The 16,572-nt window shown below is 58.7% G+C and overlaps 2 protein-coding genes across 2 annotated transcripts; both read left to right on the top strand.

Moving 5' to 3' along the window:
• Positions 1 to 7,642: 7,642 nt before the first annotated feature.
• Positions 7,643 to 11,708, top strand: LOC111176940 (uncharacterized). The gene is given in 4 exon segments (XM_089912664.1): positions 7,643 to 8,014; positions 8,408 to 8,550; positions 8,630 to 8,938; positions 9,454 to 11,708. Coding segments are annotated over 4 exon segments (1,257 nt in total). The 5' UTR covers positions 7,643 to 7,918; the 3' UTR covers positions 10,163 to 11,708.
• Positions 11,709 to 12,493: 785 nt separating this feature from the next.
• LOC111176910 (epididymal-specific lipocalin-8) lies at positions 12,494 to 16,195 on the top strand. The gene is made up of 6 exons (XM_089914033.1): positions 12,494 to 12,795; positions 13,764 to 13,891; positions 14,298 to 14,368; positions 14,664 to 14,771; positions 14,851 to 14,940; positions 15,039 to 16,195. The coding sequence occupies exons 1-6, from the start codon at positions 12,712 to 12,714 to the stop codon at positions 15,239 to 15,241; spliced, it is 684 nt and encodes a 227-aa protein (XP_089770159.1). The 5' UTR covers positions 12,494 to 12,711; the 3' UTR covers positions 15,242 to 16,195.
• The last annotated feature ends 377 nt before the right edge of the window (positions 16,196 to 16,572 follow it).

The following is a 16,572-nucleotide window of genomic DNA, read 5'->3' as shown; positions in this document are numbered from 1 at the left end:
GATGTCAGCTCAGTGGACATCTTGCTGTCCCTGCACGGTGCGGGGCCAGCCTTCCAGGAGGGCAGCTGCTAAGGTTTAGAGAGTGTTTCAGCAGTGGAGCAGGCAGGGGTGCTGTCATGGTGCAGCATGCTGTCAGGATATCGGGGGCTACTGGGGTGCAAGAGTGCTGTCAGGGTGCTCTTGGGGTGTGTTTGGAGGCTGCAGTAACAGGCCTTGGCATTGGGTTGGAGGTGCCAGTGAGGAAGGAAGGGGACCCAGGCTGGCCTCCAGTGCTTGCCCTGAGCACAGGTGGGCACAGCAGTGCGGGGCTGAGGGGAGCTGATGGTGTGGGGCACACTGGGAGGTGGTTTGGGCTCTGTCGGGTCTGAGATGTCTGGAGACAGGAGAGTGGGATGTGTGAATTTGGAACCCAGTGGGGAGGCCAAGGTTGTAGTTAAAAATGCTTTCTCTAAAGAAAAATTTATTATTGCTTGTTAATGAAAATAGTGTATATTCCATATAAAAATTAAAACTGTGCAGATGCTCCTAAAGTAAAATGCACGTCCCCCACCACCAACGTGGGCGCTGGCCGGGACATTCCCTGTGCAAGTGGGGGATGGGGGGATGGGGGATGGGGGGAGACGTGGGGTGATGAAGAGACACAGGGTGCAGCCGTTCCCAGCGCCTGCTCCTTCCCAGGGCTCTGGAGAGAAGTGCCCAGGGCGCCCTCAGGGTGGGCTGGAGGGGACAGGGCGATTTCACCAGGTGCAGTGTGATCCGAAGTCACCACTGCCTCTGTGACAAGGTGTGGCTGGTTCACTTCTACTCCAGTTAGACCCAAAGTCGCTGCTTGTTAGTGGGTGTCTTTGGAAGTATCACCATGAAGTGGGTCAACAACTTACTGCTGAAGTCACTTGAGGAAACTGGCTTTCAAGCCTAAGCGGAGGGCGCAATGCTCTCTTAGTACAGAGTCATCAGGACTGACCGGCAGCCAGTTCCCACCCTCGGCTGACGCTTTGACAATCTTAGTATTTAGTTTCTCAGACAAGCCACCTACAGACTCCTGTGGATCAGCTTTGGAAGTCTTAGAATACATGAACTCAGAAAGCCGTTTCATCTTCTCTTGTGTTGAAGAGACAGTGCGGAAATTCTACTGACATATCAAATATTCTTTGGCTTCAAAATCTATTGCCTTGGGACTTCCCTGGTGGGCAGTGGCAAGGAATCCACCTGCCAATGCAGGGGAAGTGGGTTCGAGCCCTGGTCGGGGAACTAAGATCCCACATGCCGCAGGACAACTAAGCCCCTGTGCCACAACTACAGAGCTCACATGCCGCAAACTGCAGAGCCCATGGGCCACAACTAGAGAGAGAAAACCTGCACGCCACAGCTAGAGAGAAGCCCACGCGCCCCGACGAAGTGCCCACGCGCCGCAACAAAAAACATCCTGCATGCCTCAACAAAGATCCCGCGTGCCGCAACTAAGACTCGACACAGCCAAAGAAACCAAAAACCAAAAAACACACAAAAAAACTATTGCCTTTCCCCAATTCCCTTTTTGTACCATTCATTTCTTCTTGGCTCCATAATCTGAAGGTGGACTGAATTGTTGAAGTTTACCATTTTCTTCGAACAGCTCTTTTGACTTACAAATAGGTCAGCGGGCTGGGGCCTGGGCCTCTGCACTTCTCAGGGAAAGGGCACAACCGATACATTTCAGGCTGAACCTTGCAGAAGCGTTCCTGCCAAATGCTTCATCTTCAGGAAGAAGCCCCGCCCAGGTATCGCTAACCTATCCATGTGCCACCAAGCTCCAAAAAACAGACACTTGGAGTCACGCGTCACATCTGAAAAAGCACCAACCCCTGACTGGAGCTGCATACCATCTGGTGACCTGAAAGTAAAGATTTCCAGGAATTAAAGCAGGTGACATCTGACCTGACAGCTTTCCCAAGATGTCTGGACCAGGCCTGTGCGCCCTTTTCTCACTGTTGCTGCTTCTCTCTCTCTTTCATGGGAAGACAACACCCTTGTCCACATTTCCCAAACCCTTGTGAAAGGGGGAGACCTCTTCTTTTGATTATGGCCTTTTGGAAACAGCCTTATCATGATCCCGTGACAAATTAATCTTTTACTTGCCTTTTGGGAAGTGTTAGACGGTTCAGGATTCACAGTCTTTATTTCATCTGAACTATTAACTGACTCTGGTTCTTATCTACACTCCCTGAATTTGCAAACTTACAGGCTGTATTTTTCATAATATAATTGGTTCCAAACAGTTCTTTTGAGATAACGATACTATTTTTAACAGCTCTTTGAAGTTTTGCAGAGCTTATCAGCTATTGCTTCACGTTTATTTCTGTGCTGTTTCTTCCCAACGTACTCAGGTAATTCTTTCAGTTTGAGTGTGCTCCTTCTGTATTTACTGTTCTATTTTCTCCTCATAACAAAACGGAAGCCTTCCATTGATCCACTTTACTAAACCTTCATGGATGCCTAAGTGGGAACTTCCAGGAGGCATATTTGACTCCAGATTTCCCTCCATGGGGAGAGCCTTTTTCCCTTGGGTCAGAGTAAGTACCAATGAAAAATGACCAGAAAAGTGGAAACTCGGGAATTCCCTGGTGGTCCAGTGGTTAGGATTCAGTGTTTTCACTCCCGAGGAGCCCAGGTTCAATCCCTAGTCAGGGAAATAAGATCCCACGAGACACGTGGCACGGCCAGAAAAAAAAAAAAAAAAGTGGAAACTCAACTGCACAGAATCAGGCATAGCTGCAAGTCTCACCTGCCTCTCTGTGGTCCTTTGATTTGTTCAGTCGGCCACCTTCAGGCATAAGGTCCATGTTTGGAACCATCACACAATTTAGAGTTGTCATGTTACTCTTAATTCTGTTTTGTATGAATATTTTAAATTCTGCATTTTGTTGCCTGTCAAACTTTTGTAAAAATGATGTATCCTGGGACTTCCCTGGCGGTCCAGTGGCTAAGACTTCACCTTCCAATGCAGGGGGTGCAGGTTCGATCCCTGGTCAGGGAGCTAAGATCCCACATGCCTCAGGGCCAAAAAACCAAAACATAAAACAGAAGTAATATTGTAACAAATTCAATAAAGACTTTAAAAATGGTTCATGTCAAAAAAAATTAGAAAGAAAACAATGTAGCCAATAAAGTGATACTGGCTCAACATTTCAAAATAATCTCCCTTGGCCTTAATAAAACAGCAACATGGGTTTATTCGGGAACAGTAAAGAACTACAATTCAGGACAAGCAATCTAGGGCAAACCACAAGCAAGTGCAGAGAACAAAGGAGAGGAAACTCTTTTATAGAGGAGAAGGGGGGGTTGGGAGGGGCTGTTCTAAACAAAGTGTCCGTTGGAGGAAACTGAGAGTTCGCAGCGTGGTGACTTTTCATCGGCCGAACTGTGATGGTGTCTCATTGGCTGGGCTGTTGCTGGGTGAGAGAAAATCTTCCTTCCTCCTGCTGGGCAGTAAGTAGTAACCTTCCCGTTGGGTCTGCAATTGAGGCTGCGCGGTAGGGTGTGAGAGCTCCCCCTTCTGGCCTCCTGACTGCAGTTTACTGAGGGTTCCCTTTATTAATTTTCACATAAAGGAGAGGCCTGAGGGTCCAGAGGGAAACCGCCCCATGCCTCCGAGAATGCTGCAGCTCCCTGGCTCCAGACCTGGACCTCCCAACCCCACCAAGGGACCCTGCTCACTAACGAGGTGCAGGGATGACCCCGCCCCTGCCTGGCTGGGCCTCCCATTCCTCACAGCTCAGCTTTTCTCCACAGAAATGGAACCCAAGTCATGTGCAAACACACCACTTCCCTGACCTTGGCTAGCTTCACTCATCTGTGCCCCAAGACCCTTCTCCAACAGGAGGGCAGGCACCTCGCCCGACCCCACCCAAGGTGCTTCCGAGAATCAACGGGCAGCTGGACACGTGCCCTGTGACAATTGGCCCAAATGGGCAGGACTTGAACGATAACGAACAATAATTTCTGTCCCCATCTTCAACTCAGGACCAACTGCAGAAAGACAGATATGCCCCCTAAACAACCACAGGGGATGCCTGCTTGTTCTCATTTGGGTGGTCTTCATTTATTTCCACTGTTGTAATCGGTCTTTTATGTTTTTCATCTTTTTTGTTATTAAAAAAGAAATTCTAAATATTCCTATAGAAAACGGATTAATCTTTATCAGGTTTACCTTTTCTGGTTTTCGTAGACTTGGTCCATACCAAATTAAAATTTTTTTTTCCTACCAGCACTGTTAAATTTCATTTTTATGTGGAAATCTGATCCATCTGAAATTTATTTTGACGTAAGGAGTGGGGTGGTGATCTAGCTATGTATGTATTTTGTAAATGGTCCCTAGTGGTGACAGTTTTGTTGACTGAGTATTCAAGTTTTCTCCACAGACGGAAACATGTCCTTCATCGTATGCTGAATTCCCCTGTCATTTGTGTCTCTTCCCATTGTTTCTAGATTCTTCTGTTATTCTATTTATAATCATGCTCTTACTGCTCATGATTTTATAACAGGTTTTCATGTCTTGTAGAACTAGTTGCCTGTGTTTATTTTTCCTTTGTAGGGGGGAGGGGAGGGGGAGGCGAGCGGCCGGGCAGCGGGGAGGCGCAGGGCAGCCAGGTCAATCCCAGCTCACCCCCTATGCCAGCACCAGGCTGACCGTTGCCAGTGCCCTGAGTGCAGCTCCTGCCCTGAGGGGCCCTCCCTGGCCTGACGTCCACCCTGTCAGTCCAACCTCCCCAGCGAAGAGTGCTGGGAGGGGCTCTGGTTCCTGCCTCCTAGGCAGTCGTCCTTCAGCCCCTGCCCTCTGGTGCCCTGGGCCTCTTCTATGGAGGGCGTGGGGAGCCACCCCTGCCCCTGGCGGGCTATCTGTGCCTGAGGCCCTGGCCCCTGGGTTTGTCCGCTTCGCGGGCCCTTGTGATCTGAGCTGGAACAGGGTGGGGTGGGGTGGAGGGCTTCATGTGTACTTTTTTTTTTTTTTCCTGAAATTAAGTCTCTGGCACTGGCAGCATCACAACTTCTGTCCTTAATGAAAAGTGGAATAGTAGTTGGCAGTGGGCTTTATTTCCAGCAGCCTTATTGAGATTTAATTCAGTGAGCGTATAGTTCACCCATATAAGTGTACAATTCAGTGAGTTTTAGTGCAACCATCACCACCATCAACTCTAGAACATTTCCCTGCCCCACAGGGAGAGCCTGTGCCCATTAAACGGCTGCTCCCCACTGCCCCAGGACCTGGTAACCAGTAATCTCCTTTCTGTCTCCACGCACTTGCCTCTCTGCACGTTGCGTACAGGGGGGTTCCTACACCACGTGGTCTTTGGGGCCTGGTCTCTCACCCAGCGCCCTGTCTTCACGGTTTGTCCTGTTCCTTGTCATACGGACGACTTTCTGACGTGTGGATAGACCCTGTTTGTTTATCCATTCATTGGTAGCAGGTTTGAAGCTTGGAAACCCTGCAACGGACGCCACTTCAATATAAGGTGACCTTCCTGCTCGGGGACCCCTCCCCAGCCCCAGCGGGCACGAAGCCCCATGTAAGCCCTTCTGCCAGCCCGGCAAGCAGGGTCCCTTTGCTGCCGCCCTGTGGCCGTTGCTGGGACCACACCTGCTGTGCTTGGGTCCAGGGCCTTGCCAGCTCTGGCCTGACCACTGCCCACACCTCTCCTGCCAGTGCCCTCGTCCACGTCCTGAGCCCCCGCAAGCCTCCTGTGCACTCTTCCTAATCTCCAGGGAGCTGAGGCCGGCAGGAAGCGATGGAGGCCCTGGCAGCGGCGCCCCTGCACTGCGGGGAGGGGGGCGGGGCTCCCACTGACCGGCTGCTATCTGGGCCTGCGGTGCCAGCTGCACCCACGGACCGTGCAGGCCAGATGTGGCCACACAAACTCTGCCCCGGCAGCAAATGTGTGCTGTGAAGATCCCAGTTTAGCAGACCTGCGGGTCAAAGCGACTTGGCCCCTGTCCTTTATTCATTCACAAGCATTAACTAGCCCCTTCCACCGCCAGGCCCTGCGCTCCAGGCTGGGGAGACAGACACCAACAGGCTGCCAGCAGGCCGGTACAGCTCCTCTTGTCACGGGGTTTACAGTGTGTGTGGGAGAGCAGACCACAAATAAACACAGCAGACAATTCGGATGGTGCTAAAGCCGCCAGAAAACGACCGGCAGGTGAAGGCTGGGGTTTGAGGAAGGCTGCTTGGAGGATGCAGAGGGTGGGAAGTAGCCCAGGGAGCAGGGGGCTCCGGTGAGGGGGCTGGAAGGGGGCCGCTGGGGGGGAGGGTGCAAGCAAGAGGCCTGGGGCGGGGCGGGGGCTGGCTGGGCTGACCGCTGGGGAGCTGGGCTGGGCACAGGGGTGGGCTGGGTGCAGGTTTTGCGCTCAGGGCCACGATGGCTCAGCAGCCTCTCAAGCAGGGACGCATCAGATTGATGCTTTACAAGCTTTGCTCCAACCACTTTGTGGAGAGTGGACTTGGGGGGTGAGGGTGAGCGGGGAGGCCAGGAGATGACCGGGCATCGAAGACTCGCGATGGAGACACACCGGTGGCAGGTCCTCCACAGCTTGGCAGGCTGCCCTGCACCTCTGAGGCTCAGAGGGGTCCCCGGAGGGGTCTGCAGGTTGTTCATCCGGCCCCCCGAATGGCACTTGGTCATTTCCACTTTCTAGGGATTGTCAGCAAAATCACATGACCAGCCACCGGCAGATTTTGTGGGTGTCTCATTTCTCTTGGGTAAATACCTAGGTGTGCGAGCGTCGAACCGTATGGTAATGAATGTTTACCTTCATAAGAATCTGCTAAACCATTTCCCAGGGTGTTGCACCCTCTCGTTTTCTCCATCCCAGTGGTGACAGCCTTGATTTAGAAACAGAATCGCCATCCTGCTGGTGTGTAGCTGCGTCTCCTTATGACAAACGCCCGTGAGCCTCTCTGTGTGGGCTTGCTTTGTGTCTGGGAATCTTTTCAAACCTGTTGTCTGTTTTAAAAAAAAAAAAAATTATTTTTTAATTGAGTCTTGAGAGTTCCCTACAGGTTCAGGATTTAAGTCTTTTATCAGATAGATGTGTGTTTTGTAAATATTTTCACGGGAAGGCTTTCACTGCATTCTGTCCAATGACTCTGGGACCTGACTGAGAGGCGTGGCCTGAAACCCAGTGGAGGCTGCGAGCGGGAGCCCTTGGCTCTGCCCCTCCCTCCCTGCTGGCCACTGGGGTCTTTCTCTGACTCTGAACCCACTTCCACTCCAGAGCGCAGTGCTGGCTTTCCCTGGGCACCCCTGCCTCTGACCCGAGGCCTCGGGGTGGTGTGTCCCAGGTCACACGCTGTTCCTCAGAGTGTCTCTGGGGCCCTCTGAGTGGACATGAGAGGTCGCCTGCAGAGGCCTCGGCAGCTCAAGCCCCCTCCAGCCCGCGGAGCCACCGGGAGACGCTCTGGTCCATACACTTATGCAACCAGGGATAAGGTGGCCGGACACCCTAACCCACCCTAAGTGGCAGCCCAGACCCACCCTCCTCTCGGGCTGCTGGAGGCCCAGCTGGGGGTCTGGAGTGAGGGGTGCCCAGGCTTCTGACGTCACCTCTGTCATCCCAAGACGAGGTCTGGAGGCCTGGCCAATGGTGGCTCTACCCCTGTGAGAGGAGTGGGGACTCTGGTCGAGGCAACCCGACCGGCTGAGCTGGTCACGGAGGTGGCTGGGACACGAGCCAGGTGAGGGCCAGGCTTTCTTGAGCCTCCAGGAAACGACTCCCGGAGCAGGTGCGGACACTCGAGCGATTGTGCCAGACAGTGAGCAAAGAGGGCCTGGAGCTTCCGGAGCTGCTCATCGGCCAAGCCCCACTGCCGGGCCGGGCTGCAAAGCTGGGTCGGCAGGGCGCGGGTGGACTGGGCGCCAGGGGCCAGAGGACTGGCCTGGGGATGGAGGCCACCCTGCTGAGCTGCGTCCTGGCGCTGCTCTGAGAGTCCTCGGCGCAGGCTGAGGTCCTGGGGCAGCCAGATTTTGATGCCAAAAAGGTATCGGAGGCCTCTGAGCTATGCCACGCGGGTGGGGGTCTGGGCTGAGCCCTCACTGGAAACAATAGCGACGATGTGATAATAGTACCTCCTGCCTTCCACTGAGCACTTGTTTGGTGCCTTGGGCCGCACACCCTTTAGAGCCGCTCTCCACTTAATCCTGAAACAGCCATGCGTGCGGGTAATTACCGACCCACTTCGTGATTGGGAGAACTGAGGCTCACAGTGGCCATGAGACCTGCCCCAGGTGAGTGGGAGAGCAGGGACCCAGATCCAAGAGATGGACACTCCGGAGACCCCCGGCTGTGTGGCTTCGGAGAAACCTGTGGTCCTTGTGGCCCAGGGTCCCGGTGCCCGGAGGATCGGGCCTGAGGTCACTGAGCTGTCTTGCAGTTCTCAGGCCTCTGGTACGTGGTGCCCATGGTCTCTGACTGCAAGGTCTTCAGGGACAAGAAGGACCACCTGCTGACGTCCACCAGCAACGTCAAGGCCACGGCGGAGGGCAGCCTCAGCGTCCACGTGCAGCTCCGCGGCGAGCGCGCTTAGGGTTAGAGGCGCTGGGAGCGGTCGGGTGGGCGGGGCGCTGGGAGAGTGAGCCCGGCTGTGCACCCCCAGGGCTGAAGGCTGTAACCAGATAGGTGCCGAGTACCTGAGGGAGGGCTGCCAGGGGCACATCCGAGTCCCGAGTAGGTGTCCTCCACCTCCTTCTCCATGGGGTGACATGGGACCATCCTTCTACCTGGGACCCTCCCCCACGCCCCCCCATCTCCTGCCCCTCCCCTCCCTCAGCCCCTCCCCTGCCTCGGCCCCCCCCCCTCCCCACCTGGCTGCCTTTTCAGACTGTCCCCATCTCTTCTCCTGCCCCCCCATCACACACTCCCAGGTCAAGGTGGGGGTGGTCGAACCCCACAGCACTTTGGTCGGGTAGGGATCGACTGGAGGGGCCTCCGAGGGCTGGGCACTCAGGCCAAAGCTCATGCCTCCCTCTGGCTGGGGACCGCTCTCGCCTGCTTGGCCCGCTGCCTCACACCCTGAGCGGGGGCCGAGATACTATTTTGCTTTCATTTCTGGGGGGCTTGGTAGAGCGAACCGGGGGGGGGCTCCCCAAGGAGAGAGGCTGGGGTGAGGGCTGGAGGCTGGCATTGGGAGCTGCCAATGGATGGATGCCTGAAGGGGGCGGGCCCAGGGGAACCTGGTCCCGGAGGACAGCCAGGCCACCCCAACCTCCCAGGTGCCGCTGTGTGAATTAGGAAAGGGCGCTCCTCTGGGCAGCTGCCGGTCCCCAGTGGTCCCTCGGCCAGGCAGGCCCTTTCATGCAGTGCACAAGCTGCCCAGCCTCGGCTGGCGGCCCTGTTGTCAGCCTTCAAGAAAGTGCAGTGAGGCCAGGAGACCCTCATCTGCTCTTCTCTCTCACCTCTGTGAGCCACAGGGGTTCACAGGGACCCCTGCTCTGCCCCAGGCCGGACCCAGGAAGCGAGCCCCCAGGCCTTGAAGGCCTTCCAGGACTTCTACCCGACGGTGGGGCTGCCGGAGGACACGGTGGTCACGCTGCCCAAGTCAGGTACCCGCCGAGCCCCGTCCTGTGGGAAACCCCGCCTACCAAGCCCAGCCCCGCCCCCTTTCCGGAGTCCTGGGAGGCACAGGCAGGAGGTGGCCTTCTCTTCTAAGGATGGGTTGGCAGCCCTTCCAGCCACTCTTCTTCACACCCCGCCCTTCCCCTTAACACACATGAGGGAGATGTTTGGGACAGTCGGGGCCCGAGGGCCCCACGCTCTTTTGGGGGCTGTCCTGGGCAGGTCCCAGGAGCAAGTGGGCAGTCCCAGCCAACCCAGCCTCTCACAGACCCTCTGCCTTTCTACAGATGCGTGCTCCTCGGGGGCAAGGAAGCACCCTGACAGCTCGGGAGACCCACCGTGGCCCTTCCTAGGTGGGGGCCAGGGTCACTCCCCCCTCCTGTCCTCCAGGGCCTGTGCGTGTGGGCTGCCCCTTCTCGCCATGCCTCCTGCCCGCTCACCTTCTGAGGGCTGCAGGTGCAGATCCCCACCAACATCCATTGTTCTGCCTGGACACTCACCTGTGTTCTCCAGGCCTCAGCTTACACATCACCTCTTCCAGGGAGCCTCTCCTGATTACCTAGGGCTGCCATAACAAACTACCACAAACTGGGTGGCTTAAAACAACAGAAATTTACTCTCTCACAGTCCAGAGGCCAGAGCTCCAGAATCAAGTTGTGGGCAGGGCTGGTCCTGTCTGGAGGCTGTAGGGGAGAATCCCGGCCTCTCCCACCTTCTAGTGGTGCTGGCGAGCCTTGGTGTTCCTCGACCTGTAGACCCATCACTCCCATCTCTGCGTCCGTTGTTACCTGGCCAGATTTCCCTCTTCTTATAAGGACATCAGTCATTGGATGTAGGGCCCACCCTAAATCTAGGGTTATCTCATCTCGAGATCCTTAACTAATTACATCTGCAAAGACCTTATTTCCAAATAAGATCACTTTCAGAATTCCAAGTGGACTTGAATTTGGGGGACACGGTCCAACCCAGTACGTTCTGTGTCCCCGTAGCCCCTGGCTTACCCCTGGGACCCTGGGTCCTGCCTTGGAATCCCCTGTCCTCGTTCGCTTCCTGAGGGTCCCACGAGGCAGTCTTCTGGGCTGCTGCCATCACAGGGCTGGGTCCACAGGAGCTCTTGGGACACGGATGCAGGTGGGCTCTTGGGGACACCTTCTCCCAAAGTGGACACCAGGAAACCATTGGGCCCCTCACCCGTGTTCATCGTGAAGAATTTGGGAACCTATGTAAAACAATAAATAATGGACACGACGTGACAGTCACCAGCATTGGGAGGTGCCCCTGCAGCCTCTCCTGGCAGGATTAGACGTCGCTCGGTGGGGACTTCCTGAGTGGCCCGTGGGCAGTGTCCCTCCGGCCTTCACCACATTCTGCTCTCCTGGCCGGGCTGGGTTTACCCAGTGCTGTGCTGGGGCCGCCGGGGCTGCTGCATCTTTCCATGGGTCTGAATGACACTGCCCAGGATCCCAGCCCTGTCTCCTGTCACATGAGTGCTTGTTTCAGCAACGTTACTGGGTGGGAGAAGGGCGATTAGGGATCGCGTCACATCCCCCTCAGGAAGGTTCGAGCTGCGGAAAGTGTGAACCTGTCTTCCTGCTCTGTGCCCCACCCTCCAGGATTATCTTAGAAAAAAGCAGCTTTCAGAGGAAAGTGCCCCATGTGGACCCCCTCTCAGGTGCTGAGTCTGTGGGGTTCAGCATGGTTTAGTGGCCATTCTGGGGCTTTCTTGCCACGCCAGCCCCTCACTGCTAACCAGGGAGTGAGCGAGGCCCTGGGGAGAGTGGCTGGGTCCCCAGAAGCCCGGGGCAGGGGCGGCCTCCAGCCTGGCCCCCGGGGGTGGGGGCAGCGCTGCGGGTGTATTTCCACATTTGCAGGAGTTTGGGTGGCAGGATCCACTCGCACTGGCCTTTCTGGTGATGAGGAAATTGGGGGGCCCTGCTGCGTGAGGGGGGCAGCTCGGGGTGTTCCAGGAGTGACCAGACCTCTCCTGTCTATGCAGGGTGAGCCGGAACAGCAGGCCGTGTCACGCGGAGCCGTCTGGACCCAAGGCCCTCCTGGCCCCTGCACCTCCCCATCCGCGGTGCTCTTCCGGCAGCTCCTTGGGCCTCCCCCTGGCACTCAATAAACAGATTCTGCAGTTTTGAGGCCCCTTGCCTCTCTGGAGAGACCGTCAAGGAGGGCACAGCGGGCCAGGCCTTGACCCGGGCCCTGGGGCCACTGAGGCAGGGAGGCTCGGGGCTGAGGGCAGGAGGCGCCAGCCGAGGGTGGCACCTGTGGGGGCTGCCACCACAGGCAGTGTCCGGTGCCCCCCGCCCAGCCCCTGTGGGTTCATGGCACCTGTGGGGAAACCGAGGTGCCCTGTGCCGCCCAGCCCTGTGGCTGGATCTCCTCCAGGTGCACAGATTCCCCTCCACAGGCCCGGAGGCAGAGCGGCTGCTGGCTCCCTGGCGCCTGTAGAGGCTCACGGGGCCTGGTGCGACCCCACTGCGCCCCACTGCCACCTCCCGTGGGCCCTCCCCTCCCACTGGGCCTCTGTGCCTTTCAGGCACTGCTCCGTCTGCAGGGAACGACCTTTCCCACGCAGGCTTCGCACCGCCCGCCGTCGTTTCCCCCACCCGGGGGAGGAACCCCCCACCCGGCTCTGCGGTCCAGGCCCGTGGAGCTTATGTCCACTTGTCCCAAGAGCCATCGGAAAGAGCCTGAAAACCACCATGTGTCCTGGGAGGAGGGCCCGGGAGTACGTGCGGAGGTCTGAGCCCCTGGGGGTCTGGGCTTGGTGTATCCATCCCATTAGTGCCCCCGGGGTGGGAGATGCCGTCCTGGGTCACACCCGTGCAGGTGGGGAGGGCCTTGTCCTGCTCTCAGGCCCCCAGGCGGGCCCCGCCGCGGTATCCACCATCATCCCCAGGCCAGGCAGCTGGTGGCGCCGGCATCTCTAGTCCAGGCCACCCCCCCTCGGCCCCTCCCCAGGGCTGTGGGTGTCACGGGGCCCGGATGCACGCCCCCTGAGCATTTGGAGGCCAAGTTCGCCGAGGAAACTCTTGGGTTATTGCGCCACCCGCCAGATCTCCCTCCCGATATAAACCCAGGTGCGGTGGGCACAGGTGCGGGGAGCATAGACCCTCCATGGAGGCCGGGCTGCTGAGCGCCGTCCTGGGCATTATCCTGGTGCAGGTGGAAATGACCACGCAGGACCTGGACCTGCAGAAGGTGGCTTTCTTTCTGGGCCCCGCGAGGAGGTGGGGCGGGGAGGGGCCCGCGTGTGCAGCTACTCCAGGCCCCGCCTCTGCCCCAGCTGATGCTGGGCAGCTGCGTCGGGGGGGCCCCAGGACTTCACCCAGGCCAGCCCCATGAGGGCGGGTGGCGGAGTGTCTGAGCTCAGCCCTGCCTGCTCTCCCCTCTCCTAGCGAGTGCGTGTGAGGCGAGTGGCCAGGGCCGCGCAGGGGCGGCGCCCTCCCTCAGGGCCTCCTGTGGTCTCCAGGGTGTGGGGTCCCCGCTATACCCTCTGACCCCGCACACTGTAGGAGCCAGAGGAGGAGGCTTTCCTGGTGTGGAGACCTCGGCTGCGGGCTCTGGTTTCCAGCCCGATGCTTCTTTGCCGGAGTTCCTTCTTCGCCAGCCCTGTGTTGGCTGTTGGGCCAGGAGCACATCAGCAGGCTCAGAAGTGACAGATGTCGGACACGGATGCGTTTCTCTTGCAAAAATTATCAGTTTTCAAAAGTTTCAGATGGAAGGTCTGGGCTCTGGGTGGCCGTTTCTGTGGCAGGCGCTCGCTCCCCCAGCCTGGTTGGGCAGAGCCGGGCCTCTTCCGCGGGGGAGGGCTGCTGGCCACCGCTCCCCAGCAGCTTTCACATTCGGTTGGCCCTCTCCAGCCCCCCTCTCTCAGGCTCTAACCACCTCCGCCCCTGGCGTCCTGTCCCCAAGGACAGGCAGCAGCAAGGCTGGTTCTCCTCGGAGACTGGGATCCAGCCCTGTGGCAACTGCAGAGAGGCCTGTGCGGGGAGGGGCTCGCCCTGTCGCCCCCAAAGGGACCCCTCAGAAGGCCGACGGCTGCTGCTTCAGAGCCTGCCAGCTCCCTGCCTGGGAGGTCCGGGGAGAGGCGTCTGCCTCCTGGGGCCCAGGGGTGGGGTCTCTGTCCGTCTGCCCGAGACGGGCTTGGCCCCGGCCCCTTTCTCTAGATTGCAGGGTTCTGGCGGGAAGTTGGGGTGGCCTCCAGCCAAAACCTGGCACTGCAGACCCCAAAGAGGCTGGAGGCCTTGTTCCTGACCTTAAGTGGGGAGGAGCTGACTGTGAAGGCTGCGTATAACAGGGGAGGGGCCTGGGCATAGCCTGGCTGTACTGGCTGCAGCTGTGGATGTGGACTTTACTGTCACTTGGGTGGACCAGCCCTCTCTGCGTCTATCTTGACCCTCCCCTGAGGCCAGACCCCCAGGCTCCTAGAGCTGCATCTTCTCCCAAATAAAAGCACAGGGTCTTAATGAAGCCCCATCAGTTTGCAAGAAAGGAAAATGGACTTGGGGTAGGTGGCTCTCTGGAGGTCACAGAATCCTTGGGTGAGGCTGGCACGGCCGCATCCTTGCCCTGCCCCAGGCTCGCCCGGGGGTGGACACACTGCCAGAGCCCTTCCTGAAGACACGCACCCCCCGCCCTGGGATGGGCCCAGCAGAAGGAATGCAGGCTGGCGTTTTCCTAATGAGTAGTTTCCTGCCTCTCAGTTCAGGAAGCCGTGAGACTGAACAAATAGTGAGCTCAGAAATAAATGTTTCGGGGAAAGTTGTTTTCCTGGTAAGAGCCGTTCCCTTGCTGGTGCAGCCACAGCCCTCTGGCCCTGCGCACCAGCTCTGCTTGGCCTCGCTGTTCCCCGTCCTGCGCGCGCCCCAGACGCCCGTTCTCCCACCAAGACGCTGGTCATCCTGCCAGGGCCGCTCTAGTCCTCCCCTACCCGACCCTGGCATCCCCAGAGGGTCCCGGCTGGGTGGGGAGAGGATGGAGTCAGGCCCTGCCCACCCTGGCCTCTGAGGTCCACCCACCCCAAGGGTGCCCGGTCCGCCCATGCCTGTCTCTCCCACCTGCTTGCACAGGCCACAGGGAGATCCAGGTGATAGACACAGACTACAAACAGTACGCCATCCTGAGGGTGTCCCTCCACTGGCGGGACAAGGAATTCCACGTGCTCAAGTATCTCAGTAAGCTGCCCCTGGGGTGGGGCGGGGCCGCTGTGGTCCTCCTGGGGACCACCCAGCCCAGGACCCTGTGCTCCCACAGTTCGGAGCCTTGAGGGCGAGTATGAACCAGGCTTCTGGAAGTTCCGGGGGTTGACCGCAGACACGGGACTGTACCTGGTGGCCCGGCACGGTGAGCCCCAGACCTTAGGGTGGGTGCTGGGCTAGGGACCCCCCCTGGTGGGGTCCGGGCACCTGTCCCGCAGCCCCTCACACTGTCCCATCCCACAGGGGGGTGTGCCAAGCTCCTGAAGGAGGCGAGCCTTTCCCAGAGTCCCGGCCTGAGCCCCTGGGCCTCCAGGGTGGTGACACCAGGCTGCCAGGAGGGGACCCTGGAGGCTGGAGGGGAGGGCAGGGCTGGGTGGGGAGGGGAGGAGGCTGGCCCTCGTCCCCCATTTCCATGCAGCATGGTCCTGCCAGGGGCGGTGGGGTAGGCGCAGGCCCTGTGGGCCCCTTCTCGGGCTCCCCGGGTCCCCCACTGGGCTAACACGTCAGCTGCATGACCCCCTCTGTCTCAACGGCCCCGAGAGGTTGGGACAATTACCCCGCTTTGCAGGTAGAGAAACTGAGGCCCAGGCCACACAGCTAGGACACCCACTCCTGGCCATGGCTCCAACCGCTGCCCCCCGGGGTCCTTGGAGGCCGGGCGGCGCCCTGAGGCCCTGGCCTTCTGTGTCACAGGAGCTGATCTAGGGGAGCCCCTGCCCCCATCCGGGATGCTGGGAGCCCCGCCCACCCGGGCTCCCCTGGCTGCCCAGCCCTGGGGGGCCCGCCTGCACCTGCTCTGAATAAACTCTACTGCCAAACCCTCTGCCCGAGTCTTTCCTGGGGCCGAGGGGTGACAGGTGGGGGTGGCAGGGTCAACAGAGGTGAAACCAGCTGCCCTGGACCTTCTGCCATGGGGAGGTGGGGTGAGTTGAGCACCGTGAGGCCCTGCTCCATCTGCAGGGGCACAACCGCTCAGCTCTCCTTGGAGCCGGGACCCCAGGAGTCGTTTCCGCATTCCGTGTACATCTCTCCCACCCTGCCCCCTTGTATTCTCTCTCAGTCTCTCTGTCTCGGCGTCTCTATGTCTATCTCTCTCTCTGTCTCTGTTCCTCTGTCTCGCCCTCACCCCTCTGACTTGGCTACTGTCTGCTGTGTGCTGGGAAACCCTCACCCGGCCGGTCTACCTGTGAGGACGGCTGTGGCACTTGGAGGTGGGGTGGGGTCAAGGGCAAAGGAGGCAGCTGGTATTACAAGGGCCGCCGCGTGTCTGCTGCGTGGACTCGGACAAGTGCCTTCCGCCCTCTGCTCAGGAAGCTCTTCACCCATAAGATGGGGAGACGCTGTCCCCGCCTGGGGGAACGATGCTGTGGGTGAAAAGCAAGTACCAGCAGGCGGGGTCTGGTCGGCAGGATGCTGCTGGTTGGCCAGTCGCTGAGCGTGTGGCTCCTTCAAAGGACTCAGCCGGCCAGCAGGGCTGGAGGCGTCAGGACGTCCTGGCCCACTCCTCGCTGCCCACAGCCCAGGGTGGGCTGCGCTACACAGAGTCAGCATCGCGTGGGCACCCATGTCCTTGGTGCTGCCCCAATGACCGGGCCCACGCCTACTCAGCTGGCAGGCCCTGGGGGGCACGCGCCCACGTCCTGAGCATGCCTGGGGCTCCCAGGTGGGCCATGTACTGGGAGCTGCTGAGGGCTCCTGCTGGAGCCTTCTGGGCAGCTGCTGGGTCCTGGTGCTGTGAGGGGCCCTGCCCGCCGAACTCTCTCAGCACACATTCCCA

The sequence above is a fragment of the Delphinapterus leucas genome, chromosome 6 (assembly GCF_059928025.1).
Source record: "Delphinapterus leucas isolate spDelLeu-1000000601 "Yukka" chromosome 6, BTC_Dleu_Yukka2, whole genome shotgun sequence".
NCBI classification, from domain to species: Eukaryota; Metazoa; Chordata; class Mammalia; order Artiodactyla; family Monodontidae; genus Delphinapterus; species Delphinapterus leucas.
This window is presented reverse-complemented; position numbering and strand designations above follow the sequence as displayed.

Excerpts from the sequence above, each read along its gene's own strand:
- LOC111176910 (XM_089914033.1), top strand. The coding sequence starts at position 12,712 with ATGGAGGCCGGGCTGCTGAGCGCCGTCCTGGGCATTATCCTGGTGCAG. Across the intron at positions 12,796-13,763 it reads AGGACCTGGACCTGCAGAAG|ATTGCAGGGTTCTGGCGGGA; the intron begins GTGGCTTTCTTT and ends CCCTTTCTCTAG. Across the intron at positions 14,941-15,038 it reads GTACCTGGTGGCCCGGCACG|GGGGGTGTGCCAAGCTCCTG; the intron begins GTGAGCCCCAGA and ends CCCATCCCACAG.